The sequence below is a fragment of the Megascapheus bottae genome, chromosome 24 (assembly GCF_031878675.1).
Source record: "Megascapheus bottae isolate mThoBot1 chromosome 24, mThoBot2.hap1, whole genome shotgun sequence".
NCBI classification, from domain to species: domain Eukaryota; kingdom Metazoa; phylum Chordata; class Mammalia; order Rodentia; family Geomyidae; genus Megascapheus; species Megascapheus bottae.
In genome coordinates this window covers 18,970,227-18,991,303 of record NC_143532.1, presented here as the reverse complement: position 1 = coordinate 18,991,303, position 21,077 = coordinate 18,970,227, and the positions used below count along the sequence as shown (strand labels likewise).

The 21,077-nt window shown below is 44.9% G+C and overlaps 1 protein-coding gene across 4 annotated transcripts; it reads left to right on the top strand.

Annotated features, from left to right (window-relative positions):
• Window positions 1-2,866: 2,866 nt before the first annotated feature.
• Cfap263 (cilia and flagella associated protein 263) lies at window positions 2,867-20,983 on the top strand. 4 transcript variants are annotated; one of them, XM_090357554.1, is made up of 9 exons: window positions 2,867-3,088; window positions 5,817-5,943; window positions 7,426-7,581; window positions 9,598-9,753; window positions 10,221-10,301; window positions 11,601-11,756; window positions 17,282-17,389; window positions 19,412-19,567; window positions 20,839-20,983. In XM_090357554.1, the coding sequence occupies exons 1-9, from the start codon at window positions 2,922-2,924 to the stop codon at window positions 20,962-20,964; spliced, it is 1,233 nt and encodes a 410-aa protein (XP_090213680.1). In that variant the 5' UTR covers window positions 2,867-2,921; the 3' UTR covers window positions 20,965-20,983. The 4 variants fall into 4 exon arrangements, with proteins under 4 accessions (XP_090213680.1, XP_090213683.1, XP_090213682.1 ...); XM_090357557.1 differs by lacking the exon at window positions 20,839-20,983 and adding an exon at window positions 18,797-18,915 and having other exon boundaries at window positions 19,412-19,499; XM_090357556.1 differs by lacking the exon at window positions 7,426-7,581.
• Window positions 20,984-21,077: the final 94 nt, after the last annotated feature.

Below are 21,077 nucleotides of genomic sequence, written 5' to 3'. Positions count from 1 at the left end.
AGGAGGATACTCTAACGCTTTCTGGGGACTTTATGCCTCTGCTTCACTCTTGGACAAGACAACTTATAGATATCTAGGATGTCTGGTCATGCCTGATGCCCCCCTCACCCCACCCTCTTCTGAATGAGGCCAGAATGCTTGGTTCTGGCCTGGAGATCCGGCCTAGCCAGTCAGGGCCTCTGTACCTGAGCAGAAAGGAGTCAAGTTCAGTAGGGACACCAGGAGACAGCCTTCCAACAGCTCACACACAAAGGGGCCAGTGGGAGCCACAGGAGGATAGGGAAGACTAGGTAGATATTAATTAGAACTTCCCTTGCTTTGCTTTACTAGACAGAGAGAGCATAGACTGACTTTCCTTCAACTGCCTCGATGTGTTTTCTTTCCTCTTGGCCCTTTGCACAAGCGTTTTCCTTTGCCTTGGCCTCTGCTTTGGGGCTAAATTTACAGTCAAGTTAGGGCTAAGAGTCTGGATCACTTGGATTTGAATCTATTCAGGCTCCTCATCTCATTTGCAAATTTCATTTGCCCCAGGAAATCTTCCCTGATGCCTAGACATCTGACTCACCTGCACTTCCCTGCTGGGCATTTACTGTCCTGGATTGGAATTGTTTTCACCAGGTTGGAAACTCAGCATAGCCTACCCCCATCAGCCTTGCTGTACAGCAATGAACAGGGCCATGCACACAGTAGGTGCTCAGTAATCATCTGTTGCAAGAATGATGGCAAATGCTTCACTTCATACACTGGTCCTGTTTCTACAACTTGCAAGTAGTCATTTGTCTATGAGTCTGAATTTCTTTATCTGACAACTGGGCATCTTCTGCTTTGAGGACGCACATTTGATTAATTGTTAACAGTTAATAATTGGGTAGATCTGACCTTATGGTTCAAAACCTAAAATCCTACAGAAATACAGGCAGAGGGTAGCATTCACATGGAGATAAGAGAAGCTAAGTCAGAGAAAGTGGTCCCAGAAGAGTGTCTAGAAAGAGTGGACAGGAGGCCATGGCCTGTGGACTTTTGTTTACTCACTCTGACACTCCTCTTTGCTGCTCTTGAGAGCTGCAAGTGTGCATTCCCTTTGCTTTCCAGGAAAGAGCTGCCTTTATAGAACAGACTTTCTTAGCCTCAGTACGATTGATGGTTGAGACCCTACCCCTTGAGTCACAGCCCCACTTCCCATTTTCTGGTAGTTAATTGGAGATAAGAGTCTCATGGTCTTTAGTGCCTGGGCTGGCTTTGAACCATGATCCTCAGATCTCAGCCACTGAGTAGCTAGGATTATAGGCGGGAGCCACCATGCCCAGCTCCAGGTGCATCTTTATTTGGGGGCCTGGCCTATGCCTTGAAGGCTGTTTGATAGTGTAATGAAATCAATACCCCCCCCAGCCCGTGCAATTCATGACCACTTGAACCTTCAGTGTGATCTTATTTGGAGTAAGAGTCCTTTCAGATGTAATTACTTCAGAAACCTATGGATTTAGAGATGACCCTAAATCTAATCATGTACAGTTATTGTTTTTTCCACAAAAGGTATAATTAAAATGAAATGTCTGATGACTAACCAGCGTACAGGACACACAGAGAAATGAGGAAGGAGGTAGACACTAGCATGATGTAGCCATAAACCAAGGAATGCTGAGAGTGGTCAGGAGCTGGCAGAAGCAAGGGCGAGTCAAGGATGAATTCTGAAGGGAGTATGGCCTTGCTGATACCTTAATTCTGGGCTTTTAACCTGCAGAGCTATGAATGTCTATTGCTTTGAGGGTTGCTATGACAACCTCCAGGGAAGAAACCTGAGTAGCTATTCTGGTGCTACCCACCAATAGTATCCTCAGGAAAAACGGATGTATCCCCCAATCTCATAGAGGTAAGAGTCCTCACCCTCCGACTTACTCACTAAGGGTTACTGCTCTGACAGGGCAGAATGATAGGGGAACCTGGATTTAAATTTTAGCTGCACCCAGAATTGTTATGTGGCTTTGGGCAAATTGTTTAATTTCTCTGGGCCTCAGTCTCCTTAAGGACAAAACCAGGGCTCATGGAGTAACCTGTATCTCACAGAATCATCAACGCTGATGAAACACATGGATGTGAAGGACGTGCTTTCAAGAGCATCGATCATTCAGCCGGCACTCAATAAATAGTTACTGAAACAACAGTTGGTGTATTCCTTGGATTAAGCAATAATAATATTGCCTAATAGGGAGTAAATTCACGAAGACCTAACAATGGCAATTATCCCTCTTATTATTGAAAGCTTGCAAAATAGGTAAGTTTGTCATATAAAATAATCTCCTGACTCCAAACTGGGGCGATGGCGCCTTCCCTGTTTTTAAACACTTTTAAGCACACTTACTTCAACCCCCTTGGAGCCCCCCAAGAAGTGTTGTAAGATGCCTAATGCAGACAGCTTAAAATGTACGCAGGTGGTAATGGGGACAAAAATAAGGGGAGACTTCAGTAAGTTTTAAGTAGCCAAGGTTGGAATCCAGGCCATGCAAACAATTTCATTCTGAGGCCGTCACACCCTTTCCCGATTCTTTCAGACACCAGGCATTGCCCCCAACCGTGGTTTGACCTGAATAGAAAGAGAGGCTGATCTATACTTGAGAGTGACTGCAGAGTCAACAGCTCTCTTTTCCAGGGGCCTCTAGAGTAATCCTCTCTGTCCGGTACTCCCCAAAGAGGAGTGTAGGTGTGTCTTATTAAAGTCCTGTATAAACCCCGGTTGCCACATCGCAACCAACTTTTCAGAGTGAAATGGAACTCGTCTAGGGGTCGGGGCGGGGCCAGCGGCCTCACGTCCTCCTCGTGGTGATAGGCTGGGGGAGGTGGGCGTGGCCTCCGGAGGCCCCGCCTTTCCCGCCCGCGGCCGAGCGTCCTGACGACTCGCAGCGCGGTCGCCGTGGTGGTGATGCATGGCGGGCAGCGTGAGGGGTTCGTGGGAGATACAAGACTCGCGCCAAAGCCGCTTGAGCAACGGGGTGACTGACGATGAAAGCGACAGCGGCCTCACCGACTCCCAGGGGAGCGAGGAGAACGACCTGCCTGTTATCCAGCTGTGTGGGCTGGTGGATGAGCTCAGGTATCCGCCGGCGGCTTCTGGGGGCCCCCAGCCCTCCTCGTGGACCCCTGTCCCCGAAGCCTGAAGCCTAGGCTCCAGCATGGAGACCATCCACCAAGAGTGGGGAGACTGAGGCCCCACCCCGCCTCCCCCACCGTGTCCCTCAAGTGGAACAGGAACGTGTCTTTGCTTGGTGGTCTCAGGACCTCCAGTGCCAGTGACCTAACAAGCTGTTGATAAAGCCAGGATGGGGTGGAGGGATACGGAGTGGAAAACCCCAAGGTAAAATTCTAGCCCAGGGGTCGCTGGTGAAGGTTATTAGTGCTAGAACTTGAGCCTGGTGTCTGCCTAATGCCAGGCTTTGTGCCCAGGAGCTTCCCAGTCCTATCTCAGATGACCTTTAAGCCTCTTCCCAATGCTAATGATAAAATTAATAGGGTAACCGGGTAGAAAGAGAGCAAGTGGAACGATTTGCCTATTAGCAACATTGCAAAACCTAGGCATAAGAATGGCAATAGAGCCAGGCACTGGTGGTTCAGTCCTGTAATCCTAGCTACTCAAGAGACTGAGATCTGAAGATTGCAGTTCCAAGCCTGCCCAGATAGGAAAGTCTGTAAAACGTACTTTTCTTTCTTTCTTTCTTTCTTTCTTTCTTTCTTTCTTTCTTTCTTTCTTTCTTTCTTTCTTTCTTTTCCTTCCTTCCTTCCTTCCTTCCTTCCTTCCTTCCTTCCTTCCTTCCTTCCTTCCTTCCTTCCTTCCTGTTTTTCTTTTTCTTTTGATTCTGGGACTTGAACTCAGGACCTAAGAGCTGTCCCCTGAGCTTTTCTGCTCAAGGATGGTGTTTTACCATTTTGAGCCATAGCTCCAACTTACAGCTTTTTATATATCAGTCTCATAGGCTTTCCTGCCTGAGATGGCTTTGAACCATGATTCTCAGATCTCAGCGTCCTGAGTAGTTAGAATTACAGGCAAGAGCCACCAGAAACTATAAGACTCTTACTTCCACTAAATTTTACACACACACACACACACCTGGAGGAGGAGCTGTGGCTCAAGTGCTAGAGCATTATCCTTGAGCAAAAGAAGCTTAGAGACAGCATCAATGCCCCAAGTTCAAGTCCCAGGACTGGCACAAAGCAAAAAAGAGAAAAAAAGAGTGGCTATAGACTGTGAGGAAGGACTTTTGTTAACTACCCTAGCAAGTAAATGGAATACCAGGATTCCATGATGTAGGTTCATCCTACTCTTGCAGAGTATTTTGGTTCCTTCAAACTAAGGAGATGTTGCTTTATACACCACAATTGGTCTGTTGCTACCAGTGTTTTCAGTGCTTATTATTTGCTCATTATTTTGCATATATGACTTAAAGTGATGACAGCAGTCCTGGGAGGTCATTTCCCTAAGTTCACACGCCCTGTGAATATGATTCAGACTCAGGAGCAACTCCATGGTCTATACCACAAATATGGTATATGCTGGAAAATCAAGATACCTTGATATTTTGTGTTTACCATAGAGCCTTCTCCACTAACCTTAAAAATTAGCCAAACATGGGCCAGGAGTATGGCCTAGTGGTAGAGTGCTTGCCTAACATGCATAAAGCCCTGGGATCGATTCCTTGATACTACATAAACAGAAAAGATCAGAAATGATGTGGCTCAAGGTGTAGAATGCTAGCCTTGAGAAAGCCCAGGGATAGTGCCCAGGCCCAGAGTTCAAGCCCCAAGACTGGCAAAAAAAAAAAAAAAAAAGAAAGAAAAAAAAAAAGCCGAACAGAAATTAGCTCAGTAGGGCAAGGTACCATATACATTAAAAAAAAAAGCTGGAAGTGGTGCTGAGGCTCAAGTGGTAGAAAGTCCAGGGACAGTGCTCAGTCCCTGAGTTCAAGCCCAGGACTGGAAAAAAAAAAAAAAGCAAAGAAATTAGTTCAGTAATATATGAAAACATCCATGCTAATTGGGCAACAATGACTCATACTTATAATCCTGATTACCCAGGAGGCTGAGATGTAATGGATCATAGTTCGAAGCCATCCCAGGCACTAAAGTTTGTAAGACTCCATCTCCAAAATAACCAGCAAAAAGCTGGGCTGAGGGTGTGGCTCAAGTGGAACAGTACCAGCTGAAACAATATCAGCAGTATTCTCTCTGACATATGTATGTGTCTTATGCACCCACATATATAGAGAGAATATACTAAATTACATAGATGTGGGAGGTTAAGAAGTTCAAAAAGATCATAATCTTGCATATCCAAGACAAGCCTTGATCTCTCAACTCTAGTTTTTTAAATATTGTTTAAAGTTTTCTATTGTTTATGAGAAACTTCCGACCTATTCTTTCATCTATTGGTATTAGACATAAGACTGCTGAGAAACATAAACCAAAAGGAAACATCTGAAGATGGTGGCATGTATTCACAAATGAGTTAGATGATACTTGAGGACACAACTAATAAATCATTTTCAGTATTCTACCAGTGCACTGAATTTTGTGGCTTATTAAACATAATTCTAAAGATACCAAATACTTAACTAGCATTTAACTCTGGTGATCTGGAACTATCTAGCCCCAAGTCTTTGCATTTCTTGTTGTAGCCCTAAAATGCAACCCCATTTTTTATGAGTGAAGAAAGACAGTAAGAGGTCACACACCCTCAGCAAGAATCAATATGACTAGGAAGTACTAAGGACTGGTTATTGGAGGATGTAAACTCCCATTAGGACTTATTAGGTTCCTCTGCCTTTCAGCTATGGGAACTCAGCTCTCAAAACAGAGACAGAGATGTTTGAGAAATATTACTCCAAACTGGAGCCTGGGGATCACCGCCCTCCCCGGTTGTCAGATATCAAGATCTCTGCTGCAGATCTTGCACAGGTACACAATGGAGACCTGAAAATCATTTAACTCTGTTTATCCTCTTAAATGTAAATAGTATTGGTATATATGCCTTTTGATGTTCCCCTCTTTGGCCAAATGGGCATCCTTTCCCATTTTTTCCCATCCTTTCCCCTCCTCTCACTCCTCCCCCCTACTCTCTTCCTCCTCCTCCTCCTCCTTCTCCTCCTCCTTCTCTAACTCCTCTTCCTCCTCCCTTAAGTTTGGGGATGCAGTTATTTACAAGCCTGTCCAGCCACATTAAGGAGTGAAGTGGCCATCATGTTTCAAAGGGCGCTCAGGCATCTGTGTGTGTGTGTATGTGTGTGTGTGTGTGTGTGTGTGTGTGTGTGTGTGTGTGTGTGTGTGTTTGTGTGCTTTTCTTTTGAGAGGCAAACTTTGAGGCCCACACATTTCCTGGACCACCCACTTGTGACCTTTGCCTCAAACACATTAAAAAAAAAATAGGGAAGATTTTTGTTTATCTGTTTTACTAAAACTTTCTAACCCAGTCTGTCTTCTGTTATGTTCAGGAAGTTCTGACCTTGAGGCTTCCCCATGACCTTGAATGTCAATCTACAGTGGGATAACATTTAGTCAAGAAAAATTTCTCTTATTTATTTTGTTTATTGCCAAACATAGGTCTTAGTACAAGGCCTTAGGATGATGTGGGAAATCAAAATCATCTTAGAATCTGTCAGTCAACTTTTTGTGGTTGTGACAGACACCTGAGGAATAAACTTCAAAAGAAGATGCAGTTTGGCTCCTGGTTTCAGAAGCCTTGGTTCATTGACAGGCTTCTTGGCTTTGGACTTGAAATGAGGCTGACCATTGCAGCGGAAATATGTGTTGGGGAAGCCTGCTCACTTCGTGGCAACAGAACTTAGAAAGAGAGTGGGGAAAAAAGATGTTGGGGACAAAGATACAGTCCCCAAGGTTCCACTTGAAAGAACCCACTCCCTTCAACTGGTCCTACCTCCCAAGTTTCCATCACCTTTCACCTGCTGATGGATTAAGCCGTTAATGAGGTCAGAGATATTGTAATCCAATCACCTCTCAAGAGCTCTACCTCTGTGCGCCACTACTATGAACCTTTGGGGGACATTTCATACTCAAAGTATCCCCTCCCCAGATATTTGTCCTCTCTAACTTCATTCAGGGAGGTTTCTGATAGATCTTAGGGGTCATTTGATATCCATCTTGGGCTGATATTTTTGTGTGTATGTGTGGGCTCAGGGACTTGAACTTTGGGCCAGGGTGCTGTCCCTTAGGTTTTTTTTGCTCAATGCTAGCACTGTATCACTGGAGCCATAGCAGTACTTCCAGCTTTTTGGTAGTTCATTGTATAAAAGAGGCTCACAGACTTCTTGCCCAGGCCACTTTTAAACTGCAATCCCCAAATTTCAGACTCCTGAGTATCTAGGATTACTAGCTACCACCAATTCCTCTTTAACAGTGACTTGGTTTCCCTTGGGTTTCTAGTTTAGAAGCAGACGGAAATCCAAGTCCCGTATGGACCGTTTGACAGGCCTGGCTGTAGACCAAAAACTTGAGCTTGTACAAAGGGAGCTAGAAGACACGAAGGATGAAATAAGGCACATGAGAGCCAATGCTGAACGGGACCTGCAGCACCATGAGGTATCCTTTTGTCCTTCCTGGGCCCCCACTTACACCTCATCAGGCAGTGCCTGATGTCCATGTTATTAGTGGTGTTTTAGAAGAAGCACAGTCAGGATAAGACAAGTCAAGGCTCTCTCTACTTTAAAGAACTTGCAACTTCCTTGAGGAGACAACACATTTAAAACTATCTTAACTAAAATTGTTGCAGCACATTCTAATGTCGTAAAGTAACAAAACGAAGCCCTTTGTACTCAACACCGGCCAATAGAGGGATCCTTTTCTATCTTCACTGCCCCAACAATTTTTTCCTCATTCCCAAGGTCAATAGGAAGTGTAGCCTAGTCATATTGTTTATCTAAGTATTTTAGCAAGTGGATTTAAGAGATGGATTCTTAAAAACTGTAAGCACACTAACCATGAATACCTTCCAAAGTTTCTAATTCTTTAATAATAAAAGGAGCTTGAGGTTTAAACGAGTGATTGGTTAAAAATTCACTAAGTTGTCCTTCACGGTCATAGTCCAGGTCCTGATAGATTCCAACACAGTGTCTCCCAGTGAGTACGACACAATGGTTTCTCCTCCAGTGAAGGAGGAAATATCCCTGTTGATTGGATTGTCCACAGGATGAAGTTGTTGGTTTGCCTCTGAGAACTATGGAATATGACAAAAAAAGATAGCTATTTCTGTTTTTCTACTGAAAAGAATGCGTGTAGAATCACACTTGTTTCCAGAGGACATGTCAAGTTGACCTAAGTCTTCCGTCAATGAACCATCGGAACCTCTTTCTTCTGCTTTCTCTTCCTAACCTTGTGACATTCTCCTCTTCTTTTCTCTTTGCAAATGGACACTCCCAGCAAGTTAAAGGTGCCTCAGATATGCCAGCATTGTCCTATCCTGCTAGGTTGCGGACTTCTCTTCCCATATATAAAAATATATATCTTACTTATAACATCTTTTTGAAGTTACAGAAATGGATGAGTGTCCTACTTCCTTACTAATTCAATTCTCTAGACTTTAACTGTGATTAGGGTTTTCCCTTTGTTTGTCCAGATAATTTAACATAGCATTTTTTTTTGGCACTTGAACTCAGGGCCTGGGTACTGTCCTTGGACACTTTTTGCTGAAGGCTAGCACTCTGCTACTTGAACCACAACACCACTTCGGGCTTTGTCTGAGTATGTGGTACCAAGGAATTGAACCCAGGGCTTCATGCATGCCAAGTGAGCACTCTATCACTAGGCTATGCTCCCAGCCCTAACATAACATTTTTTTAAATTTTTTTTGTCAGTTGTGGTGCTTGAACTCAAGGCCTGAGCACTGTCCTTAGACTTTTTTTCTCTAGGCTAGAGCTCTACCACTTGAGCCTCAGCACCACTTCTGGCTTTTTCTAAGTATGTGGTACCAAGGAATCGAACCCAGGTCTTCGTGCATGCTAGGCAAGCACTCTACCACTAGGCCAAACTCCCAGCCCCTAACATAGCATTTTTAATGGGTAAATAATATTTCAAATACCTATTTATAGAGATATGTGAGACTTTGCTTTTGTTTGCTTGCACCCCCTTTTGTAAATACCATATAAATCTTCTGAGGCATGCCTCAGAACAACAAAATAATATTCATGCAATCAGGTTTGCACCTATCTTTCTTTCTTTCTTTTTCTTTTCCTTTTTTTTTTTCTTTTTGTCAGTAGCAGGGCTTGAACTCTGGGCCTAGGCACTGTCCCTGAGCTCTTCAGGTCAAGGCTACCACCCCACCCCTTGAGCCAAGCACCACTTCCAGTTTTCTAGTGGTTAATTGGAGATAAGAGCCCCACCATCTTTAGTGCCTGGGCTGGCTTTGAACTTTGATCCTCAGATCTCAACCTCCTGAGTAGCTAGGATTACAGGCGCGAGCCACTGCACCCTGCTTGTATCTATCTAAGACTAAGAAGTTTTATACATTGGGCTATAAGGCGGCCTGGGAATTTAGGTATTCCCAGGGAACAAGTCCTTGGGAATTTTTTGGAAGTCTTCCTTCTAATCTGACTCTCCCAGGCAATCATTGAGGAAGCTGAAATTCGATGGACCGAAGTTCAGAGAGCAGTGCATGACTTTGAAAAGGATATTCTAAAAACCGTATCCAAAAAGAAAGGAAGTATTTTGGCCACCCAGAAAGTGATGAAGTACATAGAGGAAATGAACCGCCGGAGGGTGAGTTGGGGATATCTTAGAAAGGGAGAGGCTGGAAGCTGCAGGGAGAGATGTAGTAGGCCTTCATTTCCAGAGATTTTTCCAGCACGTTAAGCTCTGAAGCCTGAAGCCAGCAAAGCAGTTGTACCAAATCTACCATGTGTGCTAACACAGGAATAAGAAACTGCAGACTCAGAAGAGCATTTTGTGTAGAAGGCCCCCTCCAGGAGCCCCGCACCTGGATACGTTTGAATTGAAAAGCAATGTGAAATGTGCACGGGGCATACCCAGTTTCTTCTGCAGGCTACCTACATGGTGAAATATCATGGCATTGCTAGCCCAGACCAGAAGTAAAAGGGCCTCAAATAAATGACGGAATGTTTGGGTTCAAGGTTTGGTTTATAGCTCCACATCTACTTTTCAAACCCACAGGGACAAAAAAAAAAAAAGAGAAGAGAAACTGATTATAATATGCTTTTATTTCTTAGGATAATATGAAGGATAAATTATGTTTGAAAAATGTTTCTCTCAAAGTTCAGAGGAAAAAAATGCTTTTTCAATTGCGACAGGTATGTGGCTTTTTTCCTCCCTATCATTCCTTTCAAAGGCAGTTTGGATCACAGCCTTCATGCCCACCAAAGCTGTTCCTGCATTCCTTCTTGGGCTCTGTGAATTTATGTGACAAAAGGATTATTCAGTAGTGATTAAGAACGTTGAGATGGGCAGGTGATCTTGGACTCAGTGTCATCCCTTCTGCAGTTCCTTATACAAGGGGAACAGAGATCAAAGTGATGAGATACAGGAGGGGATCATGAGCCAAGGTATACAGGAGACTTCTAGAAGCTAGAAATGACAAGAGAGGCTCCAGAATAATGCAAGCTCTGACAGTATCCTGGTTTTCATCTCCCAAACCCATTTTAGATTTCTAACCAGAACTGTAAGATAATAAATGAGGTTTGTGGTAATTTTGACCTTATAGCAGCTATTAGGAAACTCAGATACTGTGCAGAAAAATCAGGGAGAGGGAATTTGCCTGTAGGGAAGGAAAGTAGATGAAGGGTGTAGAGTTAGTAACATTGGGGCTTGAAGAAATTATTGTTTGGGGAGAAGGGAAGAAGAAACACCTTAGGCTATAAGGAACTGCTTCTATGTTGGACATGGGAAGTCAAAATTTAAGATGGCAAAGGCCCAGTTGGGCAGGCAGTGTGATGGCAAATCAGATAGGGAGCCTGACACTATAGCACACTCACCCTGCAGAAACAGCTTGGAAGAAAAGGAGGGGAATATACAGATGGCTTTTTTCTGGAACTTTCCATGTTTATAAATGACCTTTTCGTGTGAGCCAGTCCTGGGGCTTGGCGCTCTGTCCCTGAGCTGCTTTTGTTTAAGGCCAGTGCTCTACCACTTGAGCTACAGCTCCACTTCTGGCTGTTTTGGTAATTTAGAGATTTAGTAATTTGGAGATAAGAGTCTCACAGACTTTTCTGCTTGGGCTGGCTTTATATCAAAATCCTCAGATCTAGGTCTCCTGAGTAGCTAGGATTGCAGGCATGAGCCACTAATGTCCACTACAAATGACTTTTTTAATGACTGTTCTTCCTTACTACCCTGAGGGAGGATTCTCCTGGCTCTGCCCAGGATTTCCGTGTGTCCCTTTCCTGGTCCTCAGCACCACACTTTCCCCGGGCCAGGGAGCATTGTGTTAACTCAAACATCCATGCCCAGTGCTTAGTACAGTTGGCCAGGATATTTTTTTGAATGACTGAATGGTGACACATCTCTCTATTCTCATCCCAAAGTTACAAGGTGGGAGGCTACATTCAGAAATCACACCTGAACAACCATCTTTCTGTCTTTCTGAGCTGTAGAAGGAAGAAGTGGGTGAGGCACTCCACGATGTTGATTTTCAACAGTTGAAGATTGAAAATTCTCAGTTTGTAGAAACAATTGAAGCAAGGAATCAAGATCTGATCCAGCTGAAGCTGATCTCTGGAAGCACCTTGCAGATCCTTAATGCATACAAAGTAAGACTCAGTCCACTCCAGAGCCCAGACACCCCAGCAGAGCACCCCTGACTGCTGCCCACACCCACCTGTCCAGCCATAGGAAAGTCCTTGTGTCATTTCACCCACCACTGACTCCTGACTTCTCTCAACAAAGTCGTGCTCCTGAAATTTCCTCCACAACTAGGGCACATGAAACCAATATATACGCATGTGTATACATAAACATATACATATATTTACACAATATATATATGTGCAAAAAAACCCCCAAGAAAACAGTGTCCTACTCCACACAGACTGATTGGATTAAGGGGTAGAGTCCATTCCTGTCACTTTGGTGTATTTTTTTTTTTTTTTTGTCAGTCATGGGTCTTGAACTCTGGGCCTGAGCACTATCCCTGAGCTCTTCTTCTGAAGCCTACTGCTTTATCACTTTGAGCCACAGTGCCACTTCTGGTTTTCTGGTGGTTAATTGGGAATAAGAGTCCTGTAGTCTTTCATGCCCAGCGTGGCTTTGAACCACAATCTTCAGCTCTCAGCCTCTTAAGTAGCTATGATTACAGGCATGCCCCACCAGTGCCCATCTCTCCAAATGATTTTTTTTAAATGATTTTTATGCTTGATGTTTTGAAAAAGCTAATCACATTTAGTTCTATGTTTAATTTAGGCCTATATTAAGCACGTCCCTGCTTAAAACGATCTCAGTTATAAATCAGAGAATGACTGAATTATTTATTACCCAAATGCAATGCCTTAGGGAAAGAAAAAGGCACTATTAATAATTAAGGAGAGCCTATAGACTGAATAGGGCCTTTCCAGCACACCAGGCCATCTGGCCACCTTGTGAGTGATTGTGAGACTATTGTCTGACTATCATCATAGTGGCTAGCAAACTGGACAAGTGTGTCCTACCCTGGCCTGTGAGCTAAGATTGGCTCAGAGAGAAACATTTGCAGCAAATTAGATGATAGAAACCATTAATACCTAAACTCAGGAAAGGAAAACAGACTTCTCACCCAGAGATCTCCTCTTCTCATTAGCAGATCTCAATTCCAAAGTATTACAGTCAGTTCTTACACTTTTTTTTTTTTTGCCAGTCCTGGGGCTTGAACTCAGGGCCTGAGCACAATCCTTGGGCTTTCCTCAAGGCTAGAGCTCTACCACTTGAGCCACAGCACCACTTCTGGCTTTTTTCAGTGTATGTGGTACCAAGGAATTGAGCCCAGGTCGTTGTGCATGCTAGGCAAGCACTCTACTACTAGGCCAAACTCCCAGCCCAGTTCTTACACTTTTAATTTCATCAATAAAACATTGAAATTAGAGGATTCTATTTCTTATTATAATAATTACATAATATATGCAGTATTTGCCTCTGGGCCTTCAAAAACCTAAACTATTTACTATCTGAATCTTTTTGGGAAAAATCGATGGCTTCCTGGCCTAGCACCCAAATAAAAATAGTGACTACAGGCCTAGTTAACTCACTATCTGGTGTCCTTTGACCCACACAGTATTGTTTAGCAATGTAAGTTTGAGGGATTGGCTGTATTGGTAAAGTGCTAACCAATTAGAGAAAGCAGCTGGTACTGAGTTGGGGTCCCAGTCTTGGACCTGAAAAAAAAAAGTATAAATTTGAAGCTAGTTGCTGGTAACTCATGCCTATAATCCTACTTCTCAGGAGGCTGAAATCTGAGGATTGTTTTTTGAATTCAGCTGGGGCAGGAAAGTCAATGGAATTCCAATCTCCAATTAACCATCAGAAAATCTGGGCTTGGAGCTGACACTCAAGTAGTAGGGCACTAAGCCTTAGCAATAAAGCTAAGAGACAGCATTTAGGCTCTGAGTGTAAGCACCAGGAACAGCACACACACACACACACACACACACACACACACACACACACACACACACAGAGTTCATTTGAGTTGGTCAGCAAGCATTTAGTAATTCATGCTTGTAATCCTAGCTATGAAGAAAGTTGAAAGATGATGCTTAGGATTTGAAGCCAGCCCAGGCTGGTTAATTGCAACAAATTATGTGGTTCTGAGTTCAAGCCCTGGTATAGACAAAAAAAATGAATATGTTTAGGCCAGGCTTGTGTTGATTAATCTTTTTTCTTTAATAAACAAAAAACAGAATATTTGCCAGATTCAAACGCAGGTTAGAGACGGCGCGGGAACTCCCGGCCCACTGTGTTCCATTCATTTGCCTCCCCTTTGCCATAGAAGATGCAGGAAACACTGATCGAGCAAATGGAAACGGATGTGTTATGAGCATCCAGCCATCAGCAGGTCATCTTCGGAACTTCTCACATCAGCAGTTGGTATCTGATTAGTGGCATCCACACCAAGTCAGTCCATGACTGCAGCAGAGCCAGGAGCATGTTGCCCAGATCACGTGGGACCTCCGCTTTATCCCATAAAGTCACTGAAATAATGTGGGACCTGTCTGGTCTTGCTGCCCACGTACGTAGGGGAGCAGCTGAGCTCTGCAGGGCAAGCCTAAGTTCAGTGTGGATTACGGGCAGTACTAGAGCAGTAGCAGCAGCGCAGTCTGCAGGGACTGAAGGAGCCATTCTGGTCCAGAGTCTGCTGCAAATAATAGCAGACAGAGCTGGGGAGGGGGACAGGGGACACCACAGGTGCCTAAAGGTGGACCCACGTGACAGGTTGGGATAGAAATCAGACCTACTTCATGTGTGAGTTTTCAGCTCAGCCCTGGGAAATAGAGACAGAGTAGCTGTGGCTTGGGGAGCAGGACACATGGCGGGGAGTTGGATGGTGTTTCTGCTGATGGAGAGCTGAAGTCTTGTGTCTCGGATTTTTGTCAGTTGGAGGAAGGAGAAATTGTAAGATGTCCCCAGACTCTTGCCCCTGGTGCATGTACTCTGGTGTGACAGCTTCTACCATTAGGACATGTCTGTTGAATGAGTAGGCAACATTATATGGCATGGTTGACCCTAAAATGAGGAGATATCTAGGTGGACCTGGCTTAATTACATGAACCTATTGAGAACAGAATTTCTTTGCAAGAGATAGAGCTGTGAAGCAACAATGATTTTTTTTTCTGGGTCAAAAGTTCCCCAGGGCCGGGAGTTTGGCCTAGTGGTTAAAGTGCTTGCCTAGCATGCATGAAGACCCGGGTTCGATTCCTCGGTACCACATACATAGAAAAAAGCCGGAAGTGGTGCTGAGGCTCAAGTGGTAGAGCTCTAGCCTTGAGAAAGTCCAAGGACAGTGCTCAGGCCCTGAGCTCAAGCCCAGGACTGGCAAAAAAAAAAAAAAAAAAGTTCTCCATTAAAAAATGAGCCAGGTATCGTTGCTCACACCTGTAATCCTAGCCACTCAGGAGGCTGAGATCTGAGGATATCAGTTCAAAGCCAGCCTGGGCACTAAAGACCATGAAACTCTTATCTCCAATTAACCACTAGAAAATGGGAAGTGGAGCTGTGCCTCAAGGGTAGGGCAGTAGCCTTGAGCTGAAGAGCTCAGGGACAGCGTCCAGGCCCAGAGTTCAAGTCCCATGACCCATCAAAAAAAAAATGTCCTCTGTTACTGCTTGAAGATAGGAAAGCCATGTGGAAGAGGTCTTAGAGTTGCCTCTAGGAGCTGTGAGTCACCTGCCAACAGCCAAAAAGAAAACAGCACCTTAGCGCAAGGAAATGAGTTCTTCCAACAACCAGAGGGCTTGGAGAAGGGCTGTGTGTCTCAGATGACACCCACTATCCCACCCCCCATACCCAGCAGGTCCATGATAGACTAGCTTTCCCCTCCCCCACTCCACTGCCTTGGCATAGTCTCTCCTTGGCACAGTAAGGCTGCTGCAATTTTTCTGCAGTGATGGGCCAGCCTCCTCACCTCTGGGCTCAGGCTGACCTCCTGGAGACAGGCCTAGGCAGTTTCACTACCCAGTACCTGGTGCTGGGAAGGACAGTGTTCAAGGCCCCCTGAAATCTCTGGCTGCTTCTACTGGCCTTCTCCTCAGTTAAGCAGAGCACATCCCAACTCTTTATGGGCTGACAGCTCCACGGGCACGGTTTGCTCCCATGTAAGAAGCAGGAGTCGGGCCAGGAGTATGGCCTAGGTTTGACCCAGGTTTGATTCCTAGATACCACATACAGAGAAAAAGCCAGAAATGGTAGAGCACTAGCTTTGAGAAAGCCCAAGAACAGAGCTTAGGCCCTGACTTCAAACCCCAGGACTGGCAAGAAAAGAAGAAGAAGAAGAAGAAGAAGAAGAAGAAGAAGAAGAAGAAGAAGAAGAAGAAGAAGAAGAAGAAGAAGAGGAGGAGGAGGAGAAGAAAGAAAGAAGAAGCAAGAGTTTGGCAGGGGATAAAATTTCAGATGACACAGAGAGATTCCTGAGGGATTCCAGCCCCTGCCCTGGGCCCAACATGGACTCATGGGCAGCAGATCACACTGCCTGACTTCAAATCCTGGCCCCTACTGTATATTGGCCAATTGCTTCCCCTCCCTGAAGGTCAGTTCTCTCACCTGTAAGCAGGGCAAGGGGTCACATCCACCCTGTGGTGGTCCTTCCTACCACAATTTCCACCTCTGGAGACAGTCAGGTCACCTGTTAAGTGTTCATGTGCCAGGCGCTGTGTCCAGTTCTTTATCAGAGAGTAACTATACTAGTATGAAAGAAGTTCTAGGACTTGCCCAAAGTTGCCGTCAGAGTGTGGCAGGATTTGGGTTTCCATGTGTCTAACCACTCTGCTTCCCCATCTAGTTCTCAGCCCTCAAGAATGTGAAGACTGAAGTTCCTGTGCAAAGGCAGACCTCGGTTCCTGGAGGAACTTGATCTTGATTCTCCATCTACTCCTGTGCTTTTTATTTTTATGCTAGTCCTGAGGGCTTGAACTTATGGCCTGAGCAGTGTCCCTAAACTTTTTGCTCAAGGCTAGTGCTCTACCACTTGAGCCACAGCTCCATTCTGGTTTATTGAAGAGTCTCATGGACTTTCCTGCCAGGCCTAGTTTTTTGTTGTTGTTGTTTTTGTTTTTGTTTTTTTGCCAGTCCTGGGCTTGAGCTCAGGACCTGAGCACTGTCCTTGGACTTTCTCAAGGCTAGAGCTATACCACTTGAGCCTCAGCACCATTTCCGGCTTTTTTTTCTATGTATATGGTACCGAGGAATTGAACCCAGGTCTTTGTGCATGCTAGGCAAGCACTCTACCACTAGACCAAACTCCCGGCCCCCAGGCCTAGTTTTGACTTGCAATCCTCAGATCTCAGCATCCTAAGTAGCTAGGATTACATGCATGAGCCATCAGTGCCTGGCAAGTTTCTTTGTTAATAATGCTGGTACTGAGGCTCGAACTCAGAGCCTTGTGTTCTTGCTCAGCTTGCCTGCTCATGGCTGGTGCTTTACCACTTGAGCCACTCCTCCAGTTCAGCATTTTTCTGGTTAATTAGCATCTCTTAGACTTTGTTGCTAGGGTTGGTTCAGAACCTTGATGCTCAGATCTCAGTGGATAGGATTCTGGGTATGAGCCCCTGGTATACTTGTCTCTCAAGCTCTAAACAGAAGACTTGTGTTTCAGAGCAAGCTTCACCGGGCATTGGAATTGAATGTCAACTTGGACAAGGAGGTCTTAATGAGAGCGGAGCTACTTGACAAAATTGAAAAAGAAACCCTACAGGCTGAGGAGGTAGGAGAGGGTTTGTCTCCTGCCTATAGTGCTTGCCTGTATGTCTACAAACATCCTAGGTTCTTGATGGTTTCCCTAGAGAAGCCAAGATCACAAAAGTCAAAATAGCTTTGAGCCATCAGATCAGAAGCTGGACTTACAACCTCGTAATGTTATGTTCACTGTGGGTGATGCTCTGAAGAGTCCAAACACCAAGAATTCCTTAAGGTATCTGTAGAAAATGGGATTACTTAAGGTGACTGAGTTGCAGGTTGGGAATAGGGAAAGTTCTGGGAACACATGGTGAAGGGGTTTGTGCCATGGTGTGAATATTTATAATGTTTAAAAGTGGTGTAAGGCCGGGAGTTTGGCCTAGTGGTTAAAGTGCTTGCCTAGCATGCATGAAGAACCGGGTTCGATTCCTCGGTACCACATACACAGAAAAAAGCCGGAAGTGGTGCTGAGGCTCAAGTGGTAGAGCTGTAGCCTTGCGAAAGTCCAAGGACATTGCTCAGACCCTGAGCTCAAGCCCAGGACTGGCAAAAAAAAAAAAATGGTGTAAGGAGCTGGATTCTAGTGACTCATGCTTGTAATGCTTGCAACTCAGGAGGCTGAGATCTGAAGATCACAATTTTTTTTTTTTGGTAAGAAAAACTTGGTAGAGCTTTGAGTAAGTAAGCAAACAGGCAAACAGAAGGGCAAGGTGCATTCTCTAAGAGTGTATGGATGCTCTCACAGGTAAGGTGTGGTGGCTCACGCCTGTAATCCTAGCTACTCTGGAGGCTGAGATCTGAGGATCATAGTTCAGAGCCAGCCCAGGCACTAAACTCTTATCCCTAATTAACCACTAGAAAATGGGAAGTGGGGCTGTGGCTCAAGGGTAGGGTGGTAGCCTTGAGCTGAAGAGCTCAGGGACAGTGCCTAGGCCCAGAGTTCAAGCCCCATGGACCCATAAAAAAAAAGGAGGGGATCACAACTTTTTTTTTTTTTTTTGCCAGTCTTGGGCCTTGAACTTGGGGCCTGGGCAATGTCCTTGGGCTTTCTCAAGGCTAGAGCTCTACCACTTGAGCCATAGCACGGTTTTCTGGCTTTTTTCTATATATGTGGTACCAAGGAATTGAACCCAGGTCTTCGTGCATGCTAGGCAAGCACTCTACCATTAGGGTAAACTCCCAACCCGGGATCACAATTTGAAGCCAGCCCAGAAAAGTCTATGAGACTCTTATCTCCAATTAACTAGCAAAAAGCTGGAAGTGTAACTGTGGCTGAAGTGGTAGAGCACTTGACTGAAAAGGGCAAGCAAGAACATGAGGCACTGAGTTTGAAGCCCTAGGACTGGAAAAATGTATGTATATGAAGTCAAAATAAAGTTAAATAGGCATTTCTTCTTACAAAGAAATCCTAAGTAGAGTATATTCCTTAATACAGGAGAAAGGGAGTAAAGAAAGCAGGGAAGGGAAGCTGGTTGTGGTTGCATTGGCCTGTTTCCTCAACCTCAGGAGGCAGACACACCAAAGGATCAAGACTCAGCCAAGCTAAGTCACATAGTAAGTCCAAGGACAACCTGGGCTATGTAGTAAGACCTTGTCTCAATAAACCAAAGCCAAAACAAAACAAAACAACAAAAAAGGTTGGGATGAAATAGGAATAGGAAAGGAAGAACAGAAAAAGACAAGGCTGATGTTTCTCATTGGCATTAAAACATTACAATCTGGCTTAGAGTGGTGACCTGTTAATGCCAGCTTCACAGGAGTTGATGGTAGTGAGATTGTGCATTGCCAGAAATGTATCACCCTATCTGAGAAACAACTAAAAAACCAGAAAGGCCCTGGGAACATGGTTTGACTCGTGGGGTGCTTGCCTAGGAAGCAAGCAAATGGCCTTCAGTTGCCAGTAACACACACACACACACACACACACACACACACACACACACACACACACACACAATCTACAAACAAAATAACCACTGTTTTAGAACTACACTAGGACTGGAGAGAGATGCCAGATTTTCCTGGGACTAATCTACCTTTCTCAACTTAGGACCGGGCCAAAGCTGAGTCTATGAACAGGAAGTTGAGGAAGCAGCTGACTGAGTATCGGGCACCACCAGTGATGATGTACGTCAAGGAGAAGATCCTCATTACAGACCTGGAGAAGACCATCAAGATGTGGGAGAGGAAAGTGGAGATCGCAGAGGTGAGGCTGAGAACCCAAGGTGGGATGCCTTCTCCACAGCGTGCTAAACCTTTCATGTTCTCAATGTTTTTGTTGAGGGCTCTGCTTTGTTGGCCTAAGAGTATAGAGACATTTGCAGCTTTTTAGTGTGTGTGCTGGTCATAGGGTTTGAACTCAGGACTTGGGTGCTGTGGATAAACTCCTTCCCTCCCCCCAAGATTAGTGCCTTGAGCCTGTGGCTAGTGCCACAGCTCCACTTACTGCTATTTAGTGGTTAAGAATCTCATGGACTTTCCTATCTTGGCTGGCTTTGAGCCATGATCCTCAGATCTCAGCCTCCTGAGTAGCTAGGATTGTAGGCATAAGCCACCATATTTTGTCTATGAGAAACTTCAAACATTGTTTCAGCTATAAAAGCAAACTGAGACAGGTGAAAGGGTATCAATGTATGGGAATTAATGCACCATCTATCTTGCAAATATCATGTAACCCTTCTATTAATTACAATAAAAAATATATGAGAAAAAAAATCAAACTGAGAAATGGCTTTTAAAATTCCTTTTACAAATGTGTTGTTTTTGTTTTATGCTGTTAGTTTTAGTATCAGGGAGAGACAGACTATAGGAATAGTGTATTTTTAGTTGTGTTTAATGAATTCTAGAAGCTTCTGAATAGTGAGTTACTTTATACATGGAGGAGTATTCTTAAAACTGAGGAGAAAAGGGATGTTGAATGTCATTGGTGCTGGGTTGCAACGTTGCCAGGGTCTTCGTGTGTCTAAATGACCCTGCAGCCTCCGGGTGTGGTTCATTCTGCAGGGGAGCACCCTGCCCCCCTGTCAACCTCTGGGTCACGTGAGCCTGGCAGGCTGCTGTCAGGAAAAGCATTGCTCAGGACCACACAGCCCTGGTGAACATTGAGATCATCTCAAAGGCATTACTGTGGCTGAAAAACCTAATTGGGCTGCTTGGAAAACAGGGAGCTGGGCGTTTACACATCTGAGTCCCAGCTACATTTCTCACGTGACTTCCTTCGGCCTTTGTTGTGACTGCTTCGTGGCAGAGAGGAATGTAGTATCCAAACTTGGGCCTGGTCAGATCTGAAACCCAGAGGCTACAGGAACTGGCAGTATGGCTGAAAAAGTCTTTGGGGTGGGAGCTAAGCCCTAGGAGGCTCCTCCCCCTCCCCCCCGCCCCTCCACATCCTCTGCACCTTCCACAGGGCAAGAAGTGACTGCACACTCAGTTTACTCAGTTTTTCTCTCCTTCTCCCCGCTTTTGTCTGTTTTACAGATGTCCCTAAAAGGCTATCGCAAGGCTTGGAACAAAATGAAAACCAGCAGTGACCAGTTGCAGGAGATGGACATTCCTGAGCAGGAGGGGGAAAAGGAATGGCTTGCAGATGAAGTGACCCATTAAAGTTCTGGGTGCTTTTCTAGTCATGGGGTCTTCTGACTGTTCCCTGTGTGACTGGTGTCCCCAGCTCCCAGCCAGGCTTCCCGTCACCTCCAGGACTGCGTGCACCCATGGAA

What these genes read in the sequence shown, in the direction of transcription:
- Cfap263 (XM_090357554.1), top strand. Translation starts at nt 2,922, where the DNA reads ATGGCGGGCAGCGTGAGGGGTTCGTGGGAGATACAAGACTCGCGCCAA. An exon ending in GGGACCTGCAGCACCATGAG is followed by an intron (nt 7,582 to 9,597) that starts GTATCCTTTTGT and finishes TGACTCTCCCAG; the next exon opens with GCAATCATTGAGGAAGCTGA. An exon ending in AGGAAATGAACCGCCGGAGG is followed by an intron (nt 9,754 to 10,220) that starts GTGAGTTGGGGA and finishes TTTATTTCTTAG; the next exon opens with GATAATATGAAGGATAAATT.